Source organism: Boleophthalmus pectinirostris, unplaced genomic scaffold (assembly GCF_026225935.1).
Source record: "Boleophthalmus pectinirostris isolate CB_2022bp ecotype Guang Dong unplaced genomic scaffold, ASM2622593v1 HiC_scaffold_22, whole genome shotgun sequence".
NCBI classification, from domain to species: domain Eukaryota; kingdom Metazoa; phylum Chordata; class Actinopteri; order Gobiiformes; family Gobiidae; genus Boleophthalmus; species Boleophthalmus pectinirostris.
In genome coordinates, this window is record NW_026571190.1 from 5197722 (window position 1) to 5222359 (window position 24638).

Consider the following 24638-nt stretch of genomic DNA (forward strand, 5'->3'; position numbering starts at 1 on the left):
CAGGCTGATACCAATATACCCAATATCTGGCCTGCTTATTGTCCCCAATAAATTATCTTTGCCAATCCCAATATTTAGCTTTATAAAATCCATAACAAGGCCCACAAAAGCATCTAAAGTTATGATCACAAATGAACTTAGCACTTTTGTAAATAATAACAAAATGTATTTTATTAACATTTTTAAAAAATGTGTTAACATGTTTGTGTAAAAATGCAGCCATATAACAGCCATTTTTACTCATTAGCCTGTTCTAAAAGGGCACTCAGGGAATTTCTTGGGTTCTTTTTAAGGATAATAAAGTAGGAGATACATTTACCTTGTTTCTGCAATGCTGCAAGCCATCTTCAGAACTGTCACTGTCTGAAGATGGCTTACAGTCGAAACACATCAACAAGGTGAATACTTCTCCTACTGTATGGTCTTTAAAAAGAACCAAAGATTTTTTTATTTTTTTTTTGGAATACGATACTAGAACTGCTATGGTGCTCAACAGTGACCTCCTACTTCAGTTCTGGAAGTACTCTACATTCATTTTTGCAATAGACGTTTCAAAATTTCAAAGAGTTCTACTACTTGGTAACTAATATCCATAATACAGTTATTTTAAGCCTCAAAAAGCACATTTAAAACACAAGATTAGTCGAATGCTTTAATAATTTGGCGGGTTATAAAATGTCAGAAAAAGATTCTTTTTTAAATGATAGGTCTTCTGATCATGAGTTACTACAGAGACATTTTTTTATATGCATTTTTTCAGAAAGTCTATGGGAAAAATGAATGAGAAATGTATTTCCGGAACTGGGAAGGGTGGGCGGTCACGGGCAGGAGGGGTCACTGTTGAGCTCCATATGGCCCATGCCTAACATCCGCTTCCAACACCCATCGCGTTATGCCCCATACACTACCATCCATCTATCTCTTGTTTCTGCAGCTCGGAGATGCCAAACGAGAGGGAGCCCATGAAGTCGTTGCGGCTGGTGAGGTCCCAGTCCCACACCTCCACAGACAGGCGCCGGTCTTTGTCACTCTCCTTCAGAGTGCTGAGGAACAACAACAGTACACAAGCTGTTAGATTCACTCTGTCCTACAGGCTTTGGAGTCTCACACAGAACTGTAGCCTTCTTCATGTGTAAAAAGTGAATAGAAATCAGAATATATTATTTACTACATGCGTAAGTAGTGACGTTACTGGGGTGTGTATGAAAATGGCTGTGTCTGTCCATCTGTCTATCTCCAGCAGCACTGAAGACTGGTTAAATGTCCTATGTTACACAAAATTGATCATTGTGTGTTTTAAGTCATGTTATAATGTTGTTACCTCATCAAAAACAAACCTGGAGTTGTGTTTTGTTTGTTTCATTCACACATGTTTGAGTAACCATTTATTATTAGTCTGTCTATATCTCCAAAGCTCAGACGGTAGCTATTAACTTGAAACTACTATTACATGACATCACAAGGTGGAACAGAGCATTTTGAGCTTTGGGGATGCAGACAGCCCAATAATCCAGGGTTACTCAAACATGTGTGAATGAAACACAACTCCAGGTCTGTTTTTTAGGAGGCAACAGCATTATAACACGGCTTAAAGCTCACAAATAAATTTATATAAATGACAATAGTTGTTAGTATGTTACAATGAGTTTAAAATCTGCTATAGAATGTTGTGGTAACAGAACACACACGAAAGGTGAGGCTTACAAACTAAAGGTCTCGTTCCACACGGGGTTGAGGCAGCACTTGATGGTGCGGGTCTTCTGCTTGCTCTCACTCTTGGGGTCTGGGATCAGCTTCAGCTTCACATAGGGGTCTGACAGGCCGTTAGGGTCCATAGGCACCAAGTTCTTTGCGTCCATAACTGAAGGGAAAATTCACAAAGAACAACAGTAAAGTTATCAGTTTTTTTCAATGAGCTACAGCAATACCATAAAAAAAAAAAGAATAAGAAAAGTTATCTCTGAGAAGCAGTGCCCATCTAAACTTCTTTAGCAAAAGTATAAAATATTAACTACTTTTTAAGTAGTGAGAGCAAATAAGCCAAAAATATCTGCTTCCAAATTTTCAAAAAAAAAAAAAAAAAATTTCAATGACAATTTAATACAGTATAGCTTCATATTGGATATGTTGTCCTTTGCTAATAGGGTTGCAACAAATTATTATTTTAGTTGGTCTTTATTGTGCCTAGATGTTTTTTAAATTTGCCAATTCTACAAAAACGTATATTATGTAACACACATTTGTTTACAGTTTGTGTTAGTTAAGTAGGTAAGTGTGAACTGTCCCTGAGTCATACTTTACATAATCATTCAGGCCTCTACTGTAAACTATGACTCAGGGACAGTTCACATTTAATGTAGTAGCTATAACAAACAGAACCTGTAAACAAATAGGTAGTTTCAGAGTAGTTTCAGTGTCGTTAGCTCCTCCCTGCAGGCAAATATAAGGCAGTATCCACCAGCATCTGCCCACAACTGAAGAAGCAGCTTGGATGAACTGAGAAACATCTTCACTCTGAAAATTTTGCCCAGTTGACAACTGAATTTTCTTTTGCCATTACCTTACCTTGCCTGGAACTCTACAATGATATATTTTTTTTTTATACAGATTGATATCAGTCCGGTCCCCACACACTTATTTTTGGTGATGCATATGAAACGAAGGAACTCATTGGTCACCTATGATTTACAAATAAAATCAAGAACAGTATTTAATGCTTTGCTCTTTGATTCTGCAGAAATATGTCATGTTTTTTCAGTTTTGCATGTCCCTGATTGGTCAATCCACCTGTCAATCACGTACGGCTGAAAACAGGGAGATTTGTATTGTGTGTATTTTGGATCCTGTTGAGATCTTAATTTGGACGACTGAAGGATTACACAGACACAGATATACCAATTAATCATTGCAGCCAATTACATGTCAAGATAACATTTACACTACCCATAAACGTCAGTGACTATTTCAAATGTATCCTAAAAACCTAATGAATCAAAGCCAATGGGTGCTGTGCTGTGCTGCCCAAAATGAAGTAGCCTGCTTGCGTACATTTGACAACACTTAACAACAGTTTAGTGGCAGGGCTCCATAATCAATCTAAAGTGGTGGGAACACGTGTCCATGGCCCCGGCGCAGATGTGGGCTGATCGGTGGTTCTTCGATCTCATAATGGAATTTCCACTTTGGGTTTGGGGCTGATACAGAGCCTGGTGTGACCTGGCAATATGCAAGCACGTGGAGAGCACTGATATTTGGCACAGCTTTTTTTTACAGGAATAATGAATAGCTTATAAAATATATCAAGGTTTGGTAGTGGTCAAGTTGGTCAAGATATATTTTTGAATTTTTATTTGACTTTAAAAGGAATATATTACGCTGTGTTCTGATCTATGTTATAATGTTGTTTCCTTGTGTTCCTTTATGAAAAATTGAGTTTTGTGAGCTAAAAGCCATATTAGAATGTTGTTATCACCTCAAAACATACTTGGAGTTGTGTATTGTTTCATTCACACATGTTTGAGTAACGCTTTAATATTAGTCTGCCTACATATCCAAAGCTCAGAATGCTTTGTTCCACCCAGTGATGTCATGAAGCAGTAGTTTTCAAATTAACAGCTCCTTTTACCTTTAGTAGAGAAATAGTAATGGTAATAGAGACTGGAAATCTGGAAATGGAAATCTGGAAATGGAACCGAAATCATCCAAATGATTCTAGTGAAGGTGTATGGAGTTTAAAAACACAACTGAGCAGTAAATGTATTCTCACATAACATCACAAGGTGGAACAGTGTTTTCCATTTGAGAGAAAAACTTGTGTGAGTGAAACAAACCACAACTCCAGGTCTGTTTTTGAACACAGATCAGGAAACAGTGTAATATTTGACCCTTTCATATGATAAAATGGCTTGTTTTCGTTGAATGTGAATGAACGGTTTCCATGGTGACTGACTTTTGACCGTGAGGCTGTCCCCGCTGATCTGCGCCGAGATGTGGATGCGGCCTCTCCTCTCCGTGTGGTCCGTCCCGCACAGGCTGGGCACGTTGGCCACGCAGCGCTTGTGGATGTTCATCATACAGTCTGCACACAAGCACACAAACAGGTCAGACACAAGAGCACAACTCTATGTGGCCACAAGGGGGTTACATGTTACTTTATACTGCAAACTAGAACTACTACCACTACTACTACTGCTACTATAGGCCTACTTTAATGCTGCTGTACTTTTTCACGGTCTATTTGTGGTTTTCAGACTGTAGACTGTGAGGATGTCATACTCCCAGATGAAGGACAAGAGCCAGTTTTCCCTATATTCAAAAGGTAAATTCACAAATGTTGAACCTGATCATTTTTATGAGTGACTAGACCCAAGAACTCACTGTACTGCAACAAAAATCTCCATTTTAACCATATTTTTTTTGCAAATTTTCAGAGAGCCTAATGTTAAAGTAATACAGATTATAAACGTACTGACCCATTATTATTATTTTGTTGTTCCACCCGCCCTTATGTTTATTTTTCACATTCTTGAACTTCCAAATACACATATCTTCCTTTAAAAGAGATATAATATTTTTTTTGTTGTTGTTGTTTTTTTGTTTTTTTTGTCAGAATACCAGTACTATTTTTCTCTCCAAGTTGAGTATTATTATTAGGTTTGGTTATCATTAAGACATTGTTGATACGATACATACCTCGATACACAGGCCATGATACGATACATATCTCGATACAGTGCACTTTCGACTCAATATGATATATTTCGATACAGTTCAATAAAAATAATTTCTAAATCATGTCTGTGATACTAAAAGTCTTTTTGTGCAAAGTGAATATGAAACACAAACATTTTAATCATCAAAACAGTGAAAATGTTAAATGTGTTGCATAAAAGAGCTTCTTTCCTCTAAAACAAGCAACAAAACTGTAGCACTGTAACAAAATAATTTAGCAAAATATACAAAAAGTACTCGATACAGCAGCCCATGATACTAAGTTTGTACCAAGTTAATATGGAAAACGCCCATTTTACTCAAAACAGTGAAAATGTCAACACAATTGCAGCACAATTTAGTAAAATATACCTAAAAATACACTTATCCCACAATATCGATCCTGTATCATCATATTAAACAATGCAGTATGTCGATATTTCAATATTTGTACATACCCCTAATTATTATCTGCAGTAAAAAATTGATTTTGAACAACAAAATTAACTTTTTTTTCAATGAGTTACCCTTGACAAGCAATGCCCATCTAAACTTCTTCAGCAAAGTGTAAAACATGAATTATCTACTTTTTTAGTGGAGAGGGCAAGAAGTCAAAAATATCTGCTTCCAAATTTTCAAAAAAAATATTTCAATGACCATTTAATACAGTATATCTTCATAATGGATATGTTGTCCTTTGCTAATAGGGTTGCAACAAATGATTATTTTAGTCAGTCTTTATTGTGCCTAGATGTTTTTTTAATTTTCCAATTCTATAAAAAGGTATATTATGTCTTTATTAATAATTGTTGCTATCAGAAGTAACCTACACTGAACTAATACACATTTGTTTATCATCAAAATCATCAAAACAGTGAAAATGTGTAATATATTGCATGAATGACTTTCTTTCCTTTCCAACAAAACTGTAGCACTGTAACAAAGTAATTCAGTAAAATACACAAAAAATACTCGATACAGCAGCCCATGATACTAAGTTTGTACAATGTTAATATGGAAAATGCCCATTTTACTCAAAACAGTGAAAATACAACACAATTGTAGCTCTTACACAAAATAATTTAGTCAAATATACCTAACATATACACTTGGCAATATATCGATACAGCAGCCCACGATATCAATACTGTATTATCACATAAAACAATGCAGTATATGGATATTTCAATATTTTTACACACCCCTAATTGTTATCTGCAGTAAAAATAGATTGAAAAAAAAAACTTCTCTGTCCTCTCTATTTTTACTGGAACAATCCCTGGTCAAATTTTGTATTAATAAAACGCTATTATAAAAACATTATTGCAAGAGGCGTAAAATCTCCTATAACTTAAGACTACTTTACACAGCCAGACACAGTGTAATTGCTCAACGTGCCCACAAGATGTCAGCGTGCATTCACTTTGATATCCATCAGTATGCTGCGGTCTTTTAGAAGAAAGGGCGAGAGAGTCTTCTACTGCTGCTTTACTTTTATTAATCAGTGCGTTTCCTAATATCTTGTGGACTTGCGGGTTTAAACATGTGACAAAGCGGGCCCCTCCTACGCAGATCTGCTTACACGGCCACCTGAGCTTCACCAATTAAAAGTTAAACATGGATGACCCAAAACCTGCGGCGTTTAGGTTTCCTCACTAGAAAGAGTCTTATCTCCCCGAACGCTGCAAAGAACCCATTACACGGAGGTGGAAAGAGGTCTGAATATCTGTACTCAAAGAAAGGTTATATGGTTAATAATGTGCTAGGGTTAGACTTGGACTTCGACTAACCTTATAATCCACAAGGGAAATGATTTGGACACAGTAGCTCACACATCACAATATAAAATATTAACAAAGAGGAAAAAATACTGACATATTTATATATCTTATCGTTTAATTTGATGACACAGTATCGATATCGTGGGATGCTGATACATCACCAAGAGTATTTTTAGGTATATTTGAGTAAATTTTGTTTAAGAGCTACAACAGGGTATCCCCAGGTTTGACTACCCCAAATTTAAGACTCTTTTAAGACCTTTTTTAGACCATTTAAATTAAAATTAAGACCCATTGTGCGGGTGAAAACTTACACTACCCCATGATCCATCCAATGTCTTCCTCCACTCTACTGATTGTTTACTCATTGCCGCCAGTGCTACAAACCAAATATTTTTTGCACATACTCACGTTTATTCACGTTACATGAGTTCACGTTGTTTTTTTCCCTCCCTCCATTTAACATCGCACTGCAGCCCGAGTTTACAAAAAAAAATAGGCTAATGAAATTTAAGACGTTTGTGAAAAAAATACGACATGGACAACATAATTTAAGACTTTTTAAAGCCTTAATTTAGGAAAATGAAATTTAAGACCTTTTTCAGACTTTTAAGATCCTGCGGCTGCCCTGTACAATTGGATTTTACTCAGAAAAAGTGAAAATGTCAATACGTGTTTTCCATATTAACTTTGTACAAACTTGGTGGATCCAGGACAAACAAAGCAGATTCCATTTAGATTCCATTTGTGAACCGAGCATGTCTGACTGATGCTTTCTTGTCTGACGCCACTAAATCAACAACACAGCACAGAGTAATACCAAACAGGGCTGGGTGTCATTAAGAAGTTGCCGATATGATACATACTTCGATAAATAGGCCGCGATATGATACATATCTCGATACAATGCACTTTTGGTTCAACAGGGTTTGTATTTGTACAAGTGTATTGACATTTTCACAGTTTTTAGTAAAATATGTGTTTTCCATATTAACTTGGATTAAGAAAGACTTTTAGGATCACAGTCACGATTTATCCTTTGCTTTTTATTGAACGGTATCGAATATATTTGAATCGAAAATGCACTGTATCGAAAAACGTACCATATTGTGGTCTATGTGTTGAGGTATGTATCGAATCTGCAACTTTTTTGTGATAACCAGACCTTGTTGTCAAAAATAAACAAATCTGATACTAATTAATACTAAATCTAGTATTGAAACAACAGTAGATACTCATTTGAGCAGGTATCGATACTAAAGTCACATTCAGAGGACAGAAATGAAGCTTTCCTGAAAATCTTAAGTTAATAATCTTGAGCTGTATATAATAAAAAAGAAACTACTATGATGAATTAATGTTGAAAATCACATTATATTGTGTAAAAAGTTGTTTCAAGTCTGTTCCTTAGTGTAAAAATTGAGTTTGTAAATTTCAGTACCATGACAACACTATAATACTCAATTAAAGTTCAAACACTGCTGCCCAAATAGCAATTAAGAAAAAGTAAAAAGTGCACATGAGGATTACTACTTACTGTACTACTTTAAATACATTTTGAGAAGCATTTTAGCTCACGCTTTTATGCAAAACTTGCTCAATCAAAAGTGTGAAACTGAAGTTGTTTCAAACCGCAATCTGCATATTGTCTAGCCCCGAGCAATCAGGGCAGTGCGGTTATGTGAGCTGGTAATTTTAGAAAGGATCAGATACAGCAGTGAGACAGCTGTCGATTGCAAAATTTGGACTTGTACAGGATTCAGTAACCTCTTCGATTTAAAATGTAAAAGCAATCACAATGACATGGCTAGAACTATAATCAATTACAAGTACAGATTTAAAGATCTACTCAAAAAATTATAATTGCCTCAAAGCATCGAATCATTTAACTGAGAACTCTGGATTACAGATATGTGTTAAATTGGCTGCTTATTCTAGTTCAGATATAATCTACACACATTCGATCACAATGTGATACCCAATGAGAGCTGACGTTGCTGTAAACATCGTCACAACAAAAGGGGCAGGAAGATGTCGGCCAATACATGCATCACGAATTTCGGACGTATGGTCATTGCACAATGCATACTGGGAAGGATTTGCAAAATTTTCTGAAAAAGTGAGCATCAAACAAACATGTTTGTCTTCCCAGTGGGATGCATCTATTGACAAAGCCGATCTTTTCTAGTCTTTTGAACCATATCGCTTTTGTTTCTGGTTCTGAAATTGTTATATTTTAGTTTTGGGATTTGGACATCGTAATTGTGTGGTTGTTGGATCCTAACAGTGGCTAGAGAAATTTGTTTATAAACTTCATAACTGCAAAAAGGAATGAGATGTGTGTGACTGCAAACCTCCGTTCAAACTGTTTCCCTTCCCAACGGAATTGAAAAATAGTGAAAGGCGAAGGCAATGGGCAATACTGTTACACAGGAAGAACGAAAAAGGAAACCTTTGACTGCCTAAATCATCCCGAGTTTGCAGTGAACATTTTGTATGTGGAGCGACAACAAAGCAAAACCCCGATCCCTCGCTCCACCTTAGTTATGAATTTAAAAAGTCAACGCCAAAGTGAAAGGCACCAACTGTTTGCCAAGAAACAACTTCCACTGCAAAGCAACCAAGACGTGATGTTGCTGTAAAACCACAAGAACAAGAAAGTGCTCAGTCTGTTTGTCTTCTGCACCTCTTGCTTAACAAATGGGATTCCGCTTTGATGGTGCTCCACATACAAAATGTTCGCTGCAAAATCTGGATGATTTAGGCAGCCAAAGGTTTCCTTTTTGGTCCTTCCTGTGGATCAATCCGGCCCATCGCCTTCACGATGTCCATGTTCATCGAATCATTTAACTGAGAACTCTGGATTATAGATATGTGTCTAACTGGCTGCTTATTCTACAGTCCCTGACAAAAGTCTTGTCACTTATCCATTTTGTAGAAACAAAAACTTATAACTTGACTTTAAATTAATCGATTGGTTTTAGAAATATCTCATATGAAAGCTAAAACCCTCCCAAATTATGCTCAATAAACTAAAATAAATTTGCTTCACTGAAAAAAGATTGATCATTTAATGAACACAGAAAGGTCAGATTTTGGCAAGACTAAAGTTTTGTCGCCTACAGAAAATTGAACAAATAATTTACTTCAAATACAAAAATATGTTGCATAACGTCAGTGAATTAAGTAGTGGTGCTGTGAGATCCATATTTAATATCTTGTATGACTTCCATGAGCTTCAAGGACTACATCCATGCGGTTCCACAATGATTGGCCAGTCCTGGAGCACCTTGATCTTCTTCGCCTTGAGAAACTTTGATGTCGAGATAGAAGTATGCGATGGAGCACCATCCTGCTCCCAAATTTGACCCCTTTTATGGTTGGGAATGTAAGTGGAGCTAATATGTCTTGATATTTTAGGTTATTGATATTGCCTTCCACCCTGCAAATGTCTCGCACACCCCCAGACTGGATGGAACACAGACCATGATTTTTCCGCCACCAAACTTAACTGTTTTCTGGGTGAATCTTGGATCCATGCGGCTCCAGTAGGTCTCCTGCAATATTTGCAGTGGCTGTGATGTAATTCAACTGAGGATTCATCTGAGAAATCCACCTTCTGCCACTTTTCCAGTGTCCATCCTTTTAACAGGCTGTGGGCCTTCTCAAATGCCACATGGTTTTTTAATTGCCTTTTGTTTAGTGCTGGTTTCTGTGCACTGATTCGACCATGGAGGCCATTTCGAGACAGAATTCTACAAACTGTTGTGGTTGACACAGGGACTTGAGGTGACCAGGCCTGGTGGAGTCTGCTGCAGTGGAAAAGGGGCTGGCCTTGGATTTTCGAATCAACAAACGGTCCTCCCGAGCATCTCCAGTCATTTCAGATCTTTTTCTTATTCTTTGTACTTGACGCTGAGACACATTGAAGGTGTCACCACCTCAGCAGTGGATCTGGTCTTCAGCCTCTTGATAATTAACGCTTTGGTCTCAGGGTGGATCTTAGGCATGTTGTCAGAGGTCAAGTTGCAGTTGATGTGAAGGTCTGGTGTGCTGGGCTTCTTTTTATACACACCCACTAATTGATTGATCAGTAACTGACCACAGGTGAGGCTGTAATCTAGGATTGGGTGCATCATATGACTAGGTGACAAGACTTTTGTTTTGCCAAAATCTGACCTTTCTGTGTTCATTAAATTATCAATCTTTTTTCAGTGAAGCAAATTTTTTTTTGTATATTGAGCATAATTTGGGAGAGTTTTAGCTTTCATATGAGGCATTTCTAAAACCAATCGATTAATTTAAAGTCAAGTTATAAGCTTTTGTTTCTACAAAATGGATAAGCGACAAGACTTTTGTCAGGGACTGTATTTGAGCTATAATCTATGCACATTTTCGATCACAATGTGGTGCACAAAGAGAGCTGACTTTGCCGTAAACATCACAACAAAAGGGCCATGAATTTGTCAGCCAATCCGATGGATAGCTGCACATCTCACTAGGGAGTCTCAGAGTTTCATTTGTACCGAAATTACAACATGGTACTCCCGATATGCGAATCCCGAATAAAAAAAATTTAAATTGGAGACCAGAGCACAGAAGTACAGAGCAGTGGGCATGTACAATGATGGTGAATATGGGGGCTGATACATTTTTATTTGTGAACTTCAAAACTCTTACCTTGTCACAGTGGACTGGATTTTAATTTATGGCATTTTGCAGCTAATGGTTAAGAGAAGGATTTGGGCATTGTTTGTAATGGAAGAGAATCCAATAATCCAGGACAAACAAAGCAGATTACATTCAGATTCCATTTGTGAACCAAGCATGTCTGACTGATGCTTTCTTGTCTGACGCCACAAAATCAACAACACAGCACAGAGTAATACCAAACAGGGCTGGGTGTCATTAAGAAGTTGCTGATACGATACATACCTCGATACATAGGCCACGATAAGATACACATCTCGATACAGTGAGCTTTTGGTTCAATAAGGTATATTTCCCCGACAGTTAGTCCTGAGTTAGTCCTGGGTTAGTCTTGGTTCAGTCGATGGCATGTTTCTTCTGCTCAGTAAATAAAGCCTGTGATGACCGTCGAGTCGCGTTTGTGAATTTGTATTTGTGCTAAAGAAAGTGTAACCGTTTAATTTCATATCGTGATCGTAATTCTTGAAGTCGTAACTTTCAATTCGTATCCTGATGGACGCTTCAGTTAGAATGCTTTAAATTTGTGTGTGATTTATCACGGGCACGAGCAGGTAACGGGTGGAATGTTAACAGGTCCGGGCGGGTGCGTGTTTAAATTTGATATAGCCTAATCACGGGTTAATGGGCGGGTGTGGTGCTGTACTGCGTGGGTCCGAGCAGGTGCAGGTCTCTAAAAATGGACCTTAGTACCACGGTGATTCATTTTTCCGGTTATTTCGACAGCCCTACAAAACAGTGAAAATGTCAAATGTGTCGCATGAACGAGTTTCTTTCCTCTAAACAAGCAACAAAACTGTAGCGCTGTAACAAAATAGTTCAGTAAAATATACAAAAAATACTCAATACAGCAGCCCATAATACTAAATTTGTACAAAGTTTTTAGGGATTGTTTGTTATGAAGGGAATCTAATAATCCAGGACAAACAAAGCAGATTACATTTAGATTCCATTTGTGAACCAAGCATGTCTGACTGATGCTTTCTTGTCTGACGCAACTAAATCAACAACACAGCACAGAGTAATACCAAACAGGGCTCGGTGTCATTAAGAAGTTGCCGATACGATATATACCTTGATACATAATCCACGATACGATATGTATCTCAATGCAGTGTATTTTTGGTTCAATACGGGTCAATAAAAATAAAGACTAAATCATGTCTGTGATACTAAAAGTCTTTGTTAAACCACTTCTTGTGCAAAGTTCATATGAAACACAAACATTTTAATCATCAAAACAGTGAAAATGTCAAATGTGCCGCATAATCGAGTTTCCTTCCTCTGAACAAGCAACAAAACTGTAGCTCTGTAAGAAAATAATTGAGTAAAACATACAAAAATGAGTCTTGGTGATACAGCAGCCCATGATGTCAGTACTGTCATCACATTAAATGAGACGATATGTCGGTATTTCGATATTTTTGCATGCCTCTAATACCAAAATGTCCAACTTGTTTTCGAAACTACGGAATAGACTCGATGCTTGATACTAGAACTGTAACGATAGCCAAGTTTCACGATACGATATCATCACGGTATGAACCTCACGGTACGATATTTATTGCGATATTGTGGGAAAGCTCACGATATGGTGGGGAGGCTCATGATTAAGAATGTAACAATATCCAAATCTCTCGGTACGATATTTTCATGATATACATCTCACTGTATGATATTTATTGCGATATTTTGTGGAGGCAAAACTGTTAATATGCTACTTTTTTCTCTTAAAATGCCCTGACAAGACTTAATCCAAAGAACTAAGACTTAAAAGTGTTAGAACTGTTATTTCTTCTTGTAGTCTGCACTGAAATGGAGCAAAGAATCATGGTCTATGTAGTTCTCTGTCTTTTTTTTTTTTTTAGCTATTGCTGCACCATAACTCTTCATTTAAGCAAAGAGACTTGTAATTTGATATATTGTGATGGTCCATGATATTATTGTGAGAACTCTGACGATACAATATCAAGATATTTCGGTTACATCCCTACTTGAAAATCAACCATTTCCACAATGATAATAAAAAAGGCTTATTTAGTTTCACAAACTAAACCTGGAGTTGTGTTTTTTTATTCACAAATGTTTAACACACAAAATATATAAAGGGAGAGTTCTTCTCTCAAACAGAAAATACTCTGATCTGCCTTGTGATGTCATGTGGTAACACAGGAAGTGCTCCACTGTGTTTATAAACTCCATACAGCATCACTAGAATCATTTGAGACCTAGAATTGCCAATGTCAACTGAATTTAAGGTAAAAGCTGAGCAGTTAATTTGAAAACTACCACAACATGGCATCACAAGGTGGAGAGCATTTTGAGGCTCATAAGAATCAAGAGTCAATTTGTTTAATATATTCCTAAGCGGTCCTATATATCTGCGTAATCCCTCAGTCATCCAGGTAGGTTTCATAGTGGTTCATTCTAAAGTTATTCAGGAAAGGTTCATTTCTGTCCCGTGAATGTGACATTCATATACACCTGCATATACCTGCTTCAGAAAAGTAGTCAGTGAAACGTGAGGGTTTGTTAGTAAAATGAGGAAGAAGCCAAACTGGAATGGCAGATAGCGTAACAGCGCGGTAATGTGCTTCCTGTTCAGAGACACTGTAGTCACTAATGAAAGTTTAGATAAATCAATGATCCAAATGAACTATACACTAAGAGACGTACTGAATTCTACTCTAACTGCTTTAAGTGATGATGTTTAATAATAGTGTGATATTCATAATCACCCTCCAAGTGTTAACAAAAATAATACATACAGATTAGCTCTAGACCTGTTTAAGTGCTCTCTTGTTCCATTCATAACTCCATGGCAGTCAGTGTTCATTTTGACAAGAAATTCTGATACAGTTTTAGTCTTGGTCTTTTGACTACAGTTATTCTTAGTTTGAGTTCAGAGTTTAGTCAAATAATTATTTTTAGTTTAATCTAGTTTCGGTTGATGAATGTGTCATGCTTCTGTAGTTGAATAAATCCATAATAAAACAGAAAATATAGAAAAGTTTGGACACACCCTTTGAGTTAATTTTGTTTCTTTATGTTTACTATTTTCTACATTTTATATACATACAGAAGACATCAAATATATAAAGTAAGATATATGGAATTATGCAGTAAAGAGAACAGTCTAATAACTCAATTACCCGTAATACTTTTTATATTTTGATTCCACTTTGCTTTGTTGACATTGCTTTGTTGTCCTCTCAATGATCTTCATGATGAGGTCGCCTGATATTGGGCTTTCTCCAGGTTAAGAAATGCCAAGTGTCCAAAGGGTAAGTATTTTTAAGAATTAAAAATTCAAAACAAGTTTTTAGTTACTTTGAGTTTGTTTTTTGTTTGCCATGGTCCATAAGTGTCCATTCATAGTTTGGATGTTTTTAGTGAGAATCTACAATGTAAATAGTAATGAAAATAAAGTTGTTGTTGTTAATGAAAAAATGTGTCCAAACTTTTGACTGGTGATGTATATTTTTATGACAGTATGATCGTTTGTACGGCTCTGCTTGATGGGACATGTACAGGAGAATTCTTGGTGAGCTTGTTTATGGTTTGGTTTAGGCTTTTGAGATTTAAAAGTGGAACTTGATCTTTATGGTTAGTTCTTTTTTTCATTTGAAAATATCTCTTTTCAGTCAACGAAAACAAACAATTGTAGTTATACTTTTAGTCGACTGAATACATGTCATTTACATCAACAAAATACATGTCATTTTAGTCCTAACGATTACTTTTTCTTTTGTTTTAGTCAGCAAAAATATGACATTTACAGTGAACAAAATGAGCACTGATGGCAGTAAAGCGTTTGAATGGTAGTACATGTCATTTGTCCAGGTATAGGTTGGAGGTTTTTTTTGGCTATTATTAAGGATAAAATTTTTGCTGTGCATTTTTGTTAAAGCAGAATTCTGAACACTAACCTCAAATTAGCATTTGCTTTACATATAACTGTTATTCAACTGTTTGAGCAAATTGGTTCAGAGAGTGAAACTTGAGTCACTTGACTCTCTCATGACACTACTGCACTTTATTTTCCTACAGGAGGAAGACAGCAGTGTTCTCTTCAAATACACATGGAGAAAATGCTGGACAATAACGCTGAAGTGACTTCAATTTCATCTATTGTGTTAATTAAAACAAGCAGAAAAAGATGTTTTAAAAGTGAAAACAAAATAAGTGATACATTTTTACATTTTTTTAAATTGTTTTTAGCAAACCGGAAGCCCATCCTGTGACAGACACATTATTGTGATTGGAGAGTGCAACATGGATCAAGTGTATTGTTTAGGGTTGTCAAAGGTATCGAAAATCACATACTAACTGATAGGGGTGTTACGATATCCAAGTCTCACGATACGATATCGTCACTGTATGAAACTCGCGGTACGATATTTATTGCGGCAGTAGCTCTGTTGGTAGAGCATTTGTCCACTGATCTCTTGACATAAACATCATTGGTTGAGCGGTCAGATCCACTGACCCACAGGTTGGCTGGTGTGATTCCAGCTCCCACAGATGAATGCTGTTGTTGTGTCCTTGGGCACTTAACCCACTTTGTGTGAATGGGTGAGTGGTTCCTTGTTGTAAAGCGCTTTGAGTGCCTTGAAGGTGGAAAAATGTGACCATTTACCATATTGCGATATCGTGGGAACGCTCACGATATGATGGGGAGGCATACGATTAGGGATGTAACAATATCCAAATCTCTCAGTACGATATTTTCACGATATACATCTCACTGTACGATATTTATTGCGATATTTTGTGGAGGTTAACAAAACTGTTAACTGTTTTTTCTCTTAAAATGCCTTGACAAGACTTAATCCAAAGAGCTAAGACATAAAAGTGTTAAAACTGCTATTTCTTCTTGTAGTCTGCACTGAAATGGAGCAAAGGATCATGGTCTATGTAGTTTGTCTGTCTATTGCTGCACCATAACTCTTCATTTAAGCAAGGAGACTTCGATATTCGATATATTGTGATGATATTATTAGAACTTTTACAATACAATATCACGATATTTCAGTTATTGTTACATCCCTACTAACCGATATTATAATTAGTACTGAAACTAGATACACATTTGAGCAGGTATCAATACAAAAAGTATAAAGTATATTAAAAAAGTATAAGAGCAGATAAACTAGTATACACACACGGACCAATATGGAACCTAAATGGACCACTGAGGAACTACACACATATAAGACCATATACAATTTAATGTTGAAAACCACATTCTATAGTCTACAGAAAGTCTTTGTTTGTGTATTATCATCCTGGTATCAGAATTGGTATTGAAATCTAGTGTGAAATATCTAGATCATAGCATATTTTCCCTGGCAACCCACAGATATGAGGCCTAAAGCTTAACAACTATGCTTCTGTCACATTATTTTCACATTGCACTGGATCAGCTCTCAACACAAACAGAGGCTTATCGGCTACAGGTGCAGTTACAGTTACTCCTCGGAAAATTTGCATGAGACATCCAAATGTGTTGCCGTGGAAGAGGTGACCTGAAAGGCACCATTGTGTTTGCCTCTAAAACAACACAACGCCTCCTCAGTAACCCTAATAAAAACAAATGCGCGCTTTCGAGTACACAGTCACAGGCCCCTTCACACAACAGATAAATACTGATGATCAACTCCACAGCTACACGACTGATGAAAGAGACAGGAACGGGAACTTTTTCATTTCTGTTTAGTTACGAAAAAGTAATACGTCTATGTTTATCCATGTCAGGGTTGTCAAAATCAGATACTCATCAATATTAAAACTATTATCAAAACTAGATACTCATTTGAGCAGGTATTAAAAAATCACATTTCACAAGACAGGTATGACTATTTTCTGCAGCACATAGACTAGTAAACGCCCATGGACCACTGAGAGACACACATATAAGACCACATGGGAATATAAAAGAAAGTACGAGGATTTTATGTTGAAAATTACATTCAATTATCTAAAGAAAGAGTCAAAGAAAGTGGTATCTGTATCCCAGAATATTCTAAAAGGCATACAGCATCCTCTAAACTCACAGTTTCAGCTGCTTCTCTCTGGTCAGAGTCTTTCAGTGTCAAACATACGGCCCGGGGGCCAGAACAGGCCCTCCAAGACCAAGCCTTCGGCAGATTTTCTACTAGTAATATTTGAATTATATTTTCTATTAAAATTTTGGTAATTTTCAGCACCACTTAGCACAGCAGTGTCTCCAGCGCCTCTGTGTGTGGCCCCTCCCACCAGAGCAACACAAATGAAGACTTGTCTCTTTCCAAACGCTCTTACAGGACGATCGTTTTGACTGTTGACCGTGACACCCTCATCAGAAAAATGACAAAAATGAGAAAAGTGGACGCTGAGTGAAGGATTTTCCAACAAAAATGGACTTATTCCTATTTGCACACAAGTTCATGTTAAAACATAGTGTTGAAATTGCATTTTTCTTAAAGTTTCAGGTTGTTCATAATATTATAATATTTTGTAAAAGAAAGAGTTCATCAATTAAAAAAGATTTCTGTAATACATTTGTGTTTCTCTGCACAAATATTTGAACTTATTGCTATTTTTGGGGTATATATATGCCTTTTTTTTTTTTCCCGGCCCCTTTGGGATCAAAGTAAGTTGGATACAGCCCCCGGACCAAAAGGAGTTTGACACCCCTGGTCTAGAGGAATTGTTTTAAAAAAGCTTCGTTCCAGCTGCTATCGTACTTATGAATAAATTGTAATAAAAATAAATAACTTCGTACAAACCGTCTGACCTTGTAGTGTTAGAATTCATTCACTCGATGGTAGGCGGGTACTTTTTTTCATTTAACCAATCACTGCTATTTGGTCGTGATGTATGTAATGCACCGCTAATGGGGCTAACTGGTATATTAAGCTTTTCCCAAATCCTGTAGGAAGAAGGACAATAACATCTTTCTACTTGATAAAATTCACCAAACATTCTCTTTGTTCCGGCTTTAAATCCTCGATCTCAGGAATCATTGACAACACAGAATATATGACTCTTCACTGATTGCCTGGTGCCCAAACTCGCACTTCCGGGGTTTTTGCGAACCGTCTAGTGTATTTTGATTCCTGACCTAGCTGCTGAAGAGAAATGAAATTAAGTGGAGGGACTAGGTGGCGCCCGTCTGGCAAGATTTGAGTACCCTGTCTTGGAAAATTGTGTTTTTTATACATTTAATATTTATTGTGATTTTTAGCCAAGCGTGATGAATGAATGAATTATGTATGGAACAAAACTACACTGGAGCACTGTAACACTTTATTTGTGTTATTGTGTTAATTGTGTTTTTATTTGTGTTTGTTGTGTAGAGCAGAGGTCACCAAACTTTTTTCTCCAGGGCCACATTATCGCTCGGTCCTCCAAACTGCACCGTCTTTACAGTGAACAAAAAATAATCAGTCCATTGTTATTTGAAAACTCAGCACTCTCTGTATACTTTCATACTTGAACTCTAGCCATTTTGCTGTCCTTCACTGCACTACAGAACTCTGCGTGTGTGTCACTGTCACCGTTTGATCTCGAGCTTGTCAGGTGACGAAAATTCGGCGGCAAATATAAATACGTCATATAATAATTTAAATATAAACACTTCATATAAATATCATTTTTAAAATGAAAAAATAAAAAATACAAGATGCAGATGTGTTATGATTTGCCAGAAAGTAATTTAAAAAAAGGTCATGACAACTTTTGAGGGTTGCCTTATAGGGTCAGTTTAAATGGTGGGGGGCAGAGGGGCTGGGGGGCCGGTCAAAGGGACGTAGCGGGCCGGATTTGACCTGTGGGCCTTAATTTGATGACCCCTGGTGTAGTGTGTGGATGAATGAAATGTGACATGTGGCACCAGCCTCTCAAATCTGCAAAACAAATTTACCTTCTGGTACGAATAAAGCGACCGAACCTGACCTAAACTGAGTATAGGGCTAACAAGTTAATCTATTAATCACAACTAAGTGACTATTTTTTTTTAAAATAATCGGCAACTAATTCTGTAATCGAATAATCAAAGACAGGCTCCAAAATATGTTACAAACTGAGAGATGTTTTAGGACTTGGACATGCACCAGGTTGTCCTCAGGTGGTTGCACTTCAGCTTTATCTGGGTTAAGTTTAATATTTACGACGTTTGGAGTTTTACACAACTAATAAAAATATTAATAATTGTTTGTTGCAGCCCTAACTGAGTATTGAGTCTATACATGCATCATGAATTTCAGACGTCTGGTCATTGTGAAATTTTTCGAAAAAGTGAGCATCAAACCGCCATGTTTGATTTCCCAGTGGGTTGCGTCTATTGACAAAGCCGATCTTTTCAAGTCGTTTTGAACCATATCACTTTTGTTTCTGGTTCTGATATCGTCATATTTTAGTTTTGGGATTCGGACATCGTAATTGTGTGGTTGTTGGATCCTAACAGCGGAAAACAGCTCGAGAAATTTGTTTGTGAACTCCATAAATGCAAAAGGGAATCAGATGTATGACGGCAAATCTCTGTTCAAACTGTTGCCCTTCCCAAAGGAATTGAAAAATAGTGAAAGGCGAAGGCGATGGGCAGGAAAGACGAAAAAAATCAACCTTTGACTGCCTAAATCATCCCGAGTTTGCAGCAAACATTTTGTATGTGGAGTGGCATCAAAGCAAAATCCTGATCCCTCGCACCACCTCGGTTTTAATTTAAAAAGTCAACGCCAAAGGGAAAGGCACCAACTGATTGCCAAGAAATACCTTCCACTGCAAAGCGACCAAGACGTGATGTTGCTGTAAAACCACAAGAACAAGAAAGTGTGAGCTCAGTCTGTTTGTCTTCTGCACCTCTCGATTAACAAATGGGATCCTGCTTTGATGGTGCTCCACATACAAAATGTTCGCTGCAAACTCAGGATGATTTCTTAGGCAGTCAAAGGTTTCTTTTTTCGTCTTTCCTGTAGATCAATCCTGCCATCGCCTTCACCTTTTACTATTTTTCAATTCCTTTGGGAAGGGAAACAGTTTGAACAGTCACACAGATCTGATTCCCTTCTGCAGTTACGGAGTTCACAAACTTACGAAGCCCATTTCTTGAGCCATTTTCCTTTGCTAGGACATACAACAACCACACAATTACAATGTCCGAATCCCAAAACTAAAATATGACAATATCAGAACCAGAAACAAATGTGATATGGTTCAAAAGACTTGAAAAGATCAACTTGGTCAATAGACTCATCCCACTGGGAAAACAAACATGGCAGTTTGATGCTCACTTTTTCGGAAAATTTCAATGACCGGAAGTCCGAAATTTGTGATGCATCTATTCCGTAACATCGAAATAGTTTGACATTTTTTGTTACAGCACTAATCTATGCATGAGTTTATGTCATGTCCCTAAACCCTAAAAAAATGATACTGCAAGTTGTCCGTCTATCAGTTGTCAGTTAACGTAATTTCAGTATCGAAGAAACATATTGCAATATTCTGAAGCCCTCCATCTGAAAATTCTACTTTTTTCTCTACATAGTCTAAAGCAAAAAGGTTCAAATAGCCTCAAATAGTTTCAGTTAGGATCTTATTGATTATTTAGTCAAAATGTAGTCCTGCTTTGGTCCTGCTGATATATTTTGACAACTGAACTTACTGGGTTAAATCTTTCACACAGTTCTCTAAGCACCAATGATTGACATTTGTTGATTGTTTGTAACCTAAGGCTTCCTAAGAATAGAAACTGGGGCTGCATGCTATTGGAAAAATGCTGCAGTCTTAAGAACGATAATTATGACCTAATTAAAAAAAAAATTCTAACCCTAGAGGAGTCAAAACCCAGCCACACAGGCCACACCCTTTCTATGAAACACTATAGTAAAATTATTCTAATGGATTCTTTTGATTGGACTGCTCAGTGCTCACGTGATCTGAGTGACATGTTGGCTCATTTCATTTACACGGGATTTGGCATCGTTTTCCTACTGGTGGAGGAAGGACCGCAGCGCCATCAGCAGTCCGATGTCCAGGTGTAAAAAGGCTCCTCGTCTCGATTTATAGTCCCACAGGTTTCTGTATTTCGATTGCCTCCTCCTTCCAGCGACAGTGTTTGTTGTCCCCTGTCCCAATCATACTTGCTTCGTCCTGGTCCAAAACGTGGGTTAGGGTTCTCTCTTTTACAGTTTACAGATTTGAGTTGTTCCTGCCCAGTTTTGTGTTTTGTTGCTCGTGTGCACGCCTTCACCATTTCCTTTTGTTCCTACATTCTGACCTTTTTTCATGTACTGAACGCCCCCCTGTTTTATTGCAAGGTATGCCGGATATTTTGTATTGATATTTTGCCAGGGGTGTGAAGCTAACAGTAGGCACTTCTCTATTAGAGAAATGCCTACTAGCTCTATTAGACTTTAATCTGATATTTACTTTAACACAACCTGAATAACTGATTTACCATATTATACCATACCATCTTTATTTAGAAAACATTGGCCAAAGTGCTGTACACAAACAGAATAGACAAGGACAACACAAGCGGGACAACACAATACAAACACAATACAACTACCGTATTTTCTGTACTATAGGGCGCTCTGGATTATAAGGCACACTGTCATTGAATGGTCTATTTTCAAACTTTTTTCACATATAAACCGCACCGGACTTTAAACAAAACACAACAGTTAGATAAGTCAGGCAAACTTTATTTAACGCGTTCACAATAACTCAACTTTGTTCAACTGTGGTGCGTAAAAAAAACCCCAAAAAAAACTGTCTGAGATGCTAAACTGTTCGCGTATTCACAATAACTCATAACTGTTCAAACAGTTGGGTGATTACGGCATCCAGCACGAACACATCCCTCTTGTCATTATCCAAGTCAGTGTGGTTACTGTTCCCTGGTAGTTCAGTGATGATTCCGGTCATGGTGAAAGCTCGGACCACAGTTGATACTGATCCTTAGCCCAGGCATCCACGATCCGTTGGCAGATCGTGGCGTAAGTCCCTCGGCACTGTCTTCCTGTCTTGGTGAATGTGTGTTCACCTTCTCTCATCCACTGCTCCCACGCAGCTCGCACTTTCACTTCATAATAGCCTTGAGTTTAAAGTGGGCGTTGTAAGCGTGTCTCTTGACAGGTGCATTTTTTATATTAAATGGAATCACAGAATGTATTACTCCACGGTGCTCCTGACTACGGGAGCCGTAATGCTGCAAGTGGTGTGGCTTTGTAGTTTACTAAAGTCGTACTAAGACACCCTTATAAATTCATATGTAAGGCGCTCTGGATTATAAGGCGCGCAGTCGTTTTTTGATGAAATTAAAGGCTTTTAAGTGCGCCCTATAGTGCGGAAAATACTGTACTAAAAAACACAGAAAACAATAAGATATTCAACAATAAGAAATGCACATCTCACTTGTTAAAAGCCCATGAAAAAATGTGGGTTTTTAGGTGTAATTTAAAAACAGGTACAGACTCCACCTGTCTAATCTCTAATGGCGACTGGTTCCACCGCTGTGGGGCAACAACAGAAAACGCACAGTCCCCACAAAGCTCAAGTTTATTCTTTGAGACGGCGAGCAGCAGCTGGTGCGAGAGGGGGCGTAAGGATGGATCAGGTCAGCGAGGTAGGAGGGTGCTAGGCCATGCAAACACTTACAAGTAAATACTTTTTTTTTTATCGACTCTACTACAACACGCCAATGAACAGAGGTTAAAATAGGTGAGGTGCTCTTATGTTTCTGGATTCCAGTTAAAAGTCGAGCTGCTGAGTTTGGACCGGTTGCAAACATAAAGTGCATTACAATAATCCAATCTGGTGGACACAAATGCATGTATTACAGTTTTAAAATGTTAACTTAATAGAAACTAGAACAGGCGAGCTGATTTGTGCTGTTAAGTCCCTCTCACAGAACATTACAGCTATCTAGCATTAGTCAACAGTTTTTCAGTTAGTCACTCTCACCTTTTTGTTGAAAATCAAACTCTGAAACAGGACCGTGAGCGCTCGTATTGATCGTAGTCTCCTGAAAATGTGCTGTATTTTTTTTTTTCAAATCTTAAAACATTTTTGGCAGTGTTTAGTGTTGTGTCCATTGTGTTGCCATTGTAACTGCTGAAAATCCCACCATACACACATGCGTAGATCCCCCCCAGTGTGATGTCACTGCACTGAAAATATCCATATGACATTACATTTGTGCTCCGGCACTATTTTATCTTGTGGTTGACAAGTCGTTGCATGAAATGTTTGCACAGACTCCGCACAGCGAGATCACATGACCCCTCAGAAGAAGACCGCAAGTGCAGGCGAAACTGTCAGGTATGAAAACAAAACTATCTATTGCTGTGTTCCAGATGACATTCTACTGGCCAGTAACATTTAATACAGATTGGAGGTTTTGGTTAAAACCTCAGATTTAGCAGAAAACAGATCTGGTTAAAAATCACAATAATTACTATATGGATTTAATGCACAATATATGAAAGCTGGGACAATATATTTTGGGATCAGTATGTATCATGTCTACATTTTCTTTGCACTACTGGGAATTTTTGTTTGTTTGTTGTTGGCTATACGATAAGATTTAAGCTTCAAACGGATGAGTAAATCACTTCTAGGACTCATTATAGCCACAAACTAAGTACTCAAATGTTTCTTGTAAGAGAATTTAAGTAATTTATCTTCCACGTACATCTCAGTTTAACATTGACACAAAAGCTATTTACACCATGATCTTCCCTTGGCAGACCATTGGCATACCATTATCTAAATTGTGGCATATTGCTGTCTAACTGGTGTCTACTGCCCTTCATAGTCTCACCACTTTATAAACCTCCTCCTCTGGAAGCAGAGTGAAGGGGCTTGAGCACTCAAAGATCATACTATGTTCTCTTTTGAAATTATACTATGTTGACTTTTCAAGTCCCCACGGGCCCATATTATTGATGGTAAATATACTTCTCCTGCTTAAAACATCCAGTTGGTCTCCAGCCTTTTACTTCCACCCTTTCTTGGACAAGCTGAAAACTTTGACAATATTTCTTATTACAGCTTTTTGGGAGCTTTAGGGATATTGTGTCAGAGGCATAAATTAGTTTCAGTATTATCATTTATAGCCTATATTTTCTTCATCAATATATCATGCATCAAAATTTGTTGTCGTGGCTCTATTCGATGACAGCTTCCGGCGGGTTCTGTTCGCAGTAGTAAGTCTGACTGAAAATCTAGGAAAGATGAGAAAATGTCCCAGTTTTCTTCATCTCCATGTCACTGTAGTGTTCCCTTATGTTCCCTTAATCAACAGTTACAACCATACCTCAGTTTTCATCATTTCAAGACCGCACTAATCAAGATCAAGACCAGTCTGAGACCACAGCCCAGTGAGACTAAATCAAGACCATCTTTGTCATTTTCTACATTTATTTGTATTTTACTGTTATTTTGGCACAT

General features: G+C 37.5%; 1 protein-coding gene across 2 annotated transcripts in view; it reads right to left on the minus strand.

Annotated features, from left to right (window-relative positions):
- Window positions 1–24638, minus strand: part of LOC110153511 (protein kinase C beta type-like) — an 81747-nt gene that overhangs the window by 23303 nt on the left and 33806 nt on the right. For both annotated transcript variants that reach the window (XM_055157795.1, XM_020917413.2), the window contains exons 5-7: window positions 3950–4078; window positions 1705–1861; window positions 909–1043 (exon numbers count right to left, since the gene is read on the minus strand). In XM_055157795.1, the coding sequence (XP_055013770.1) occupies window positions 909–1043; window positions 1705–1861; window positions 3950–4078 (421 nt within the window). The remainder of the gene's footprint in view (window positions 1–908; window positions 1044–1704; window positions 1862–3949; window positions 4079–24638) is intronic.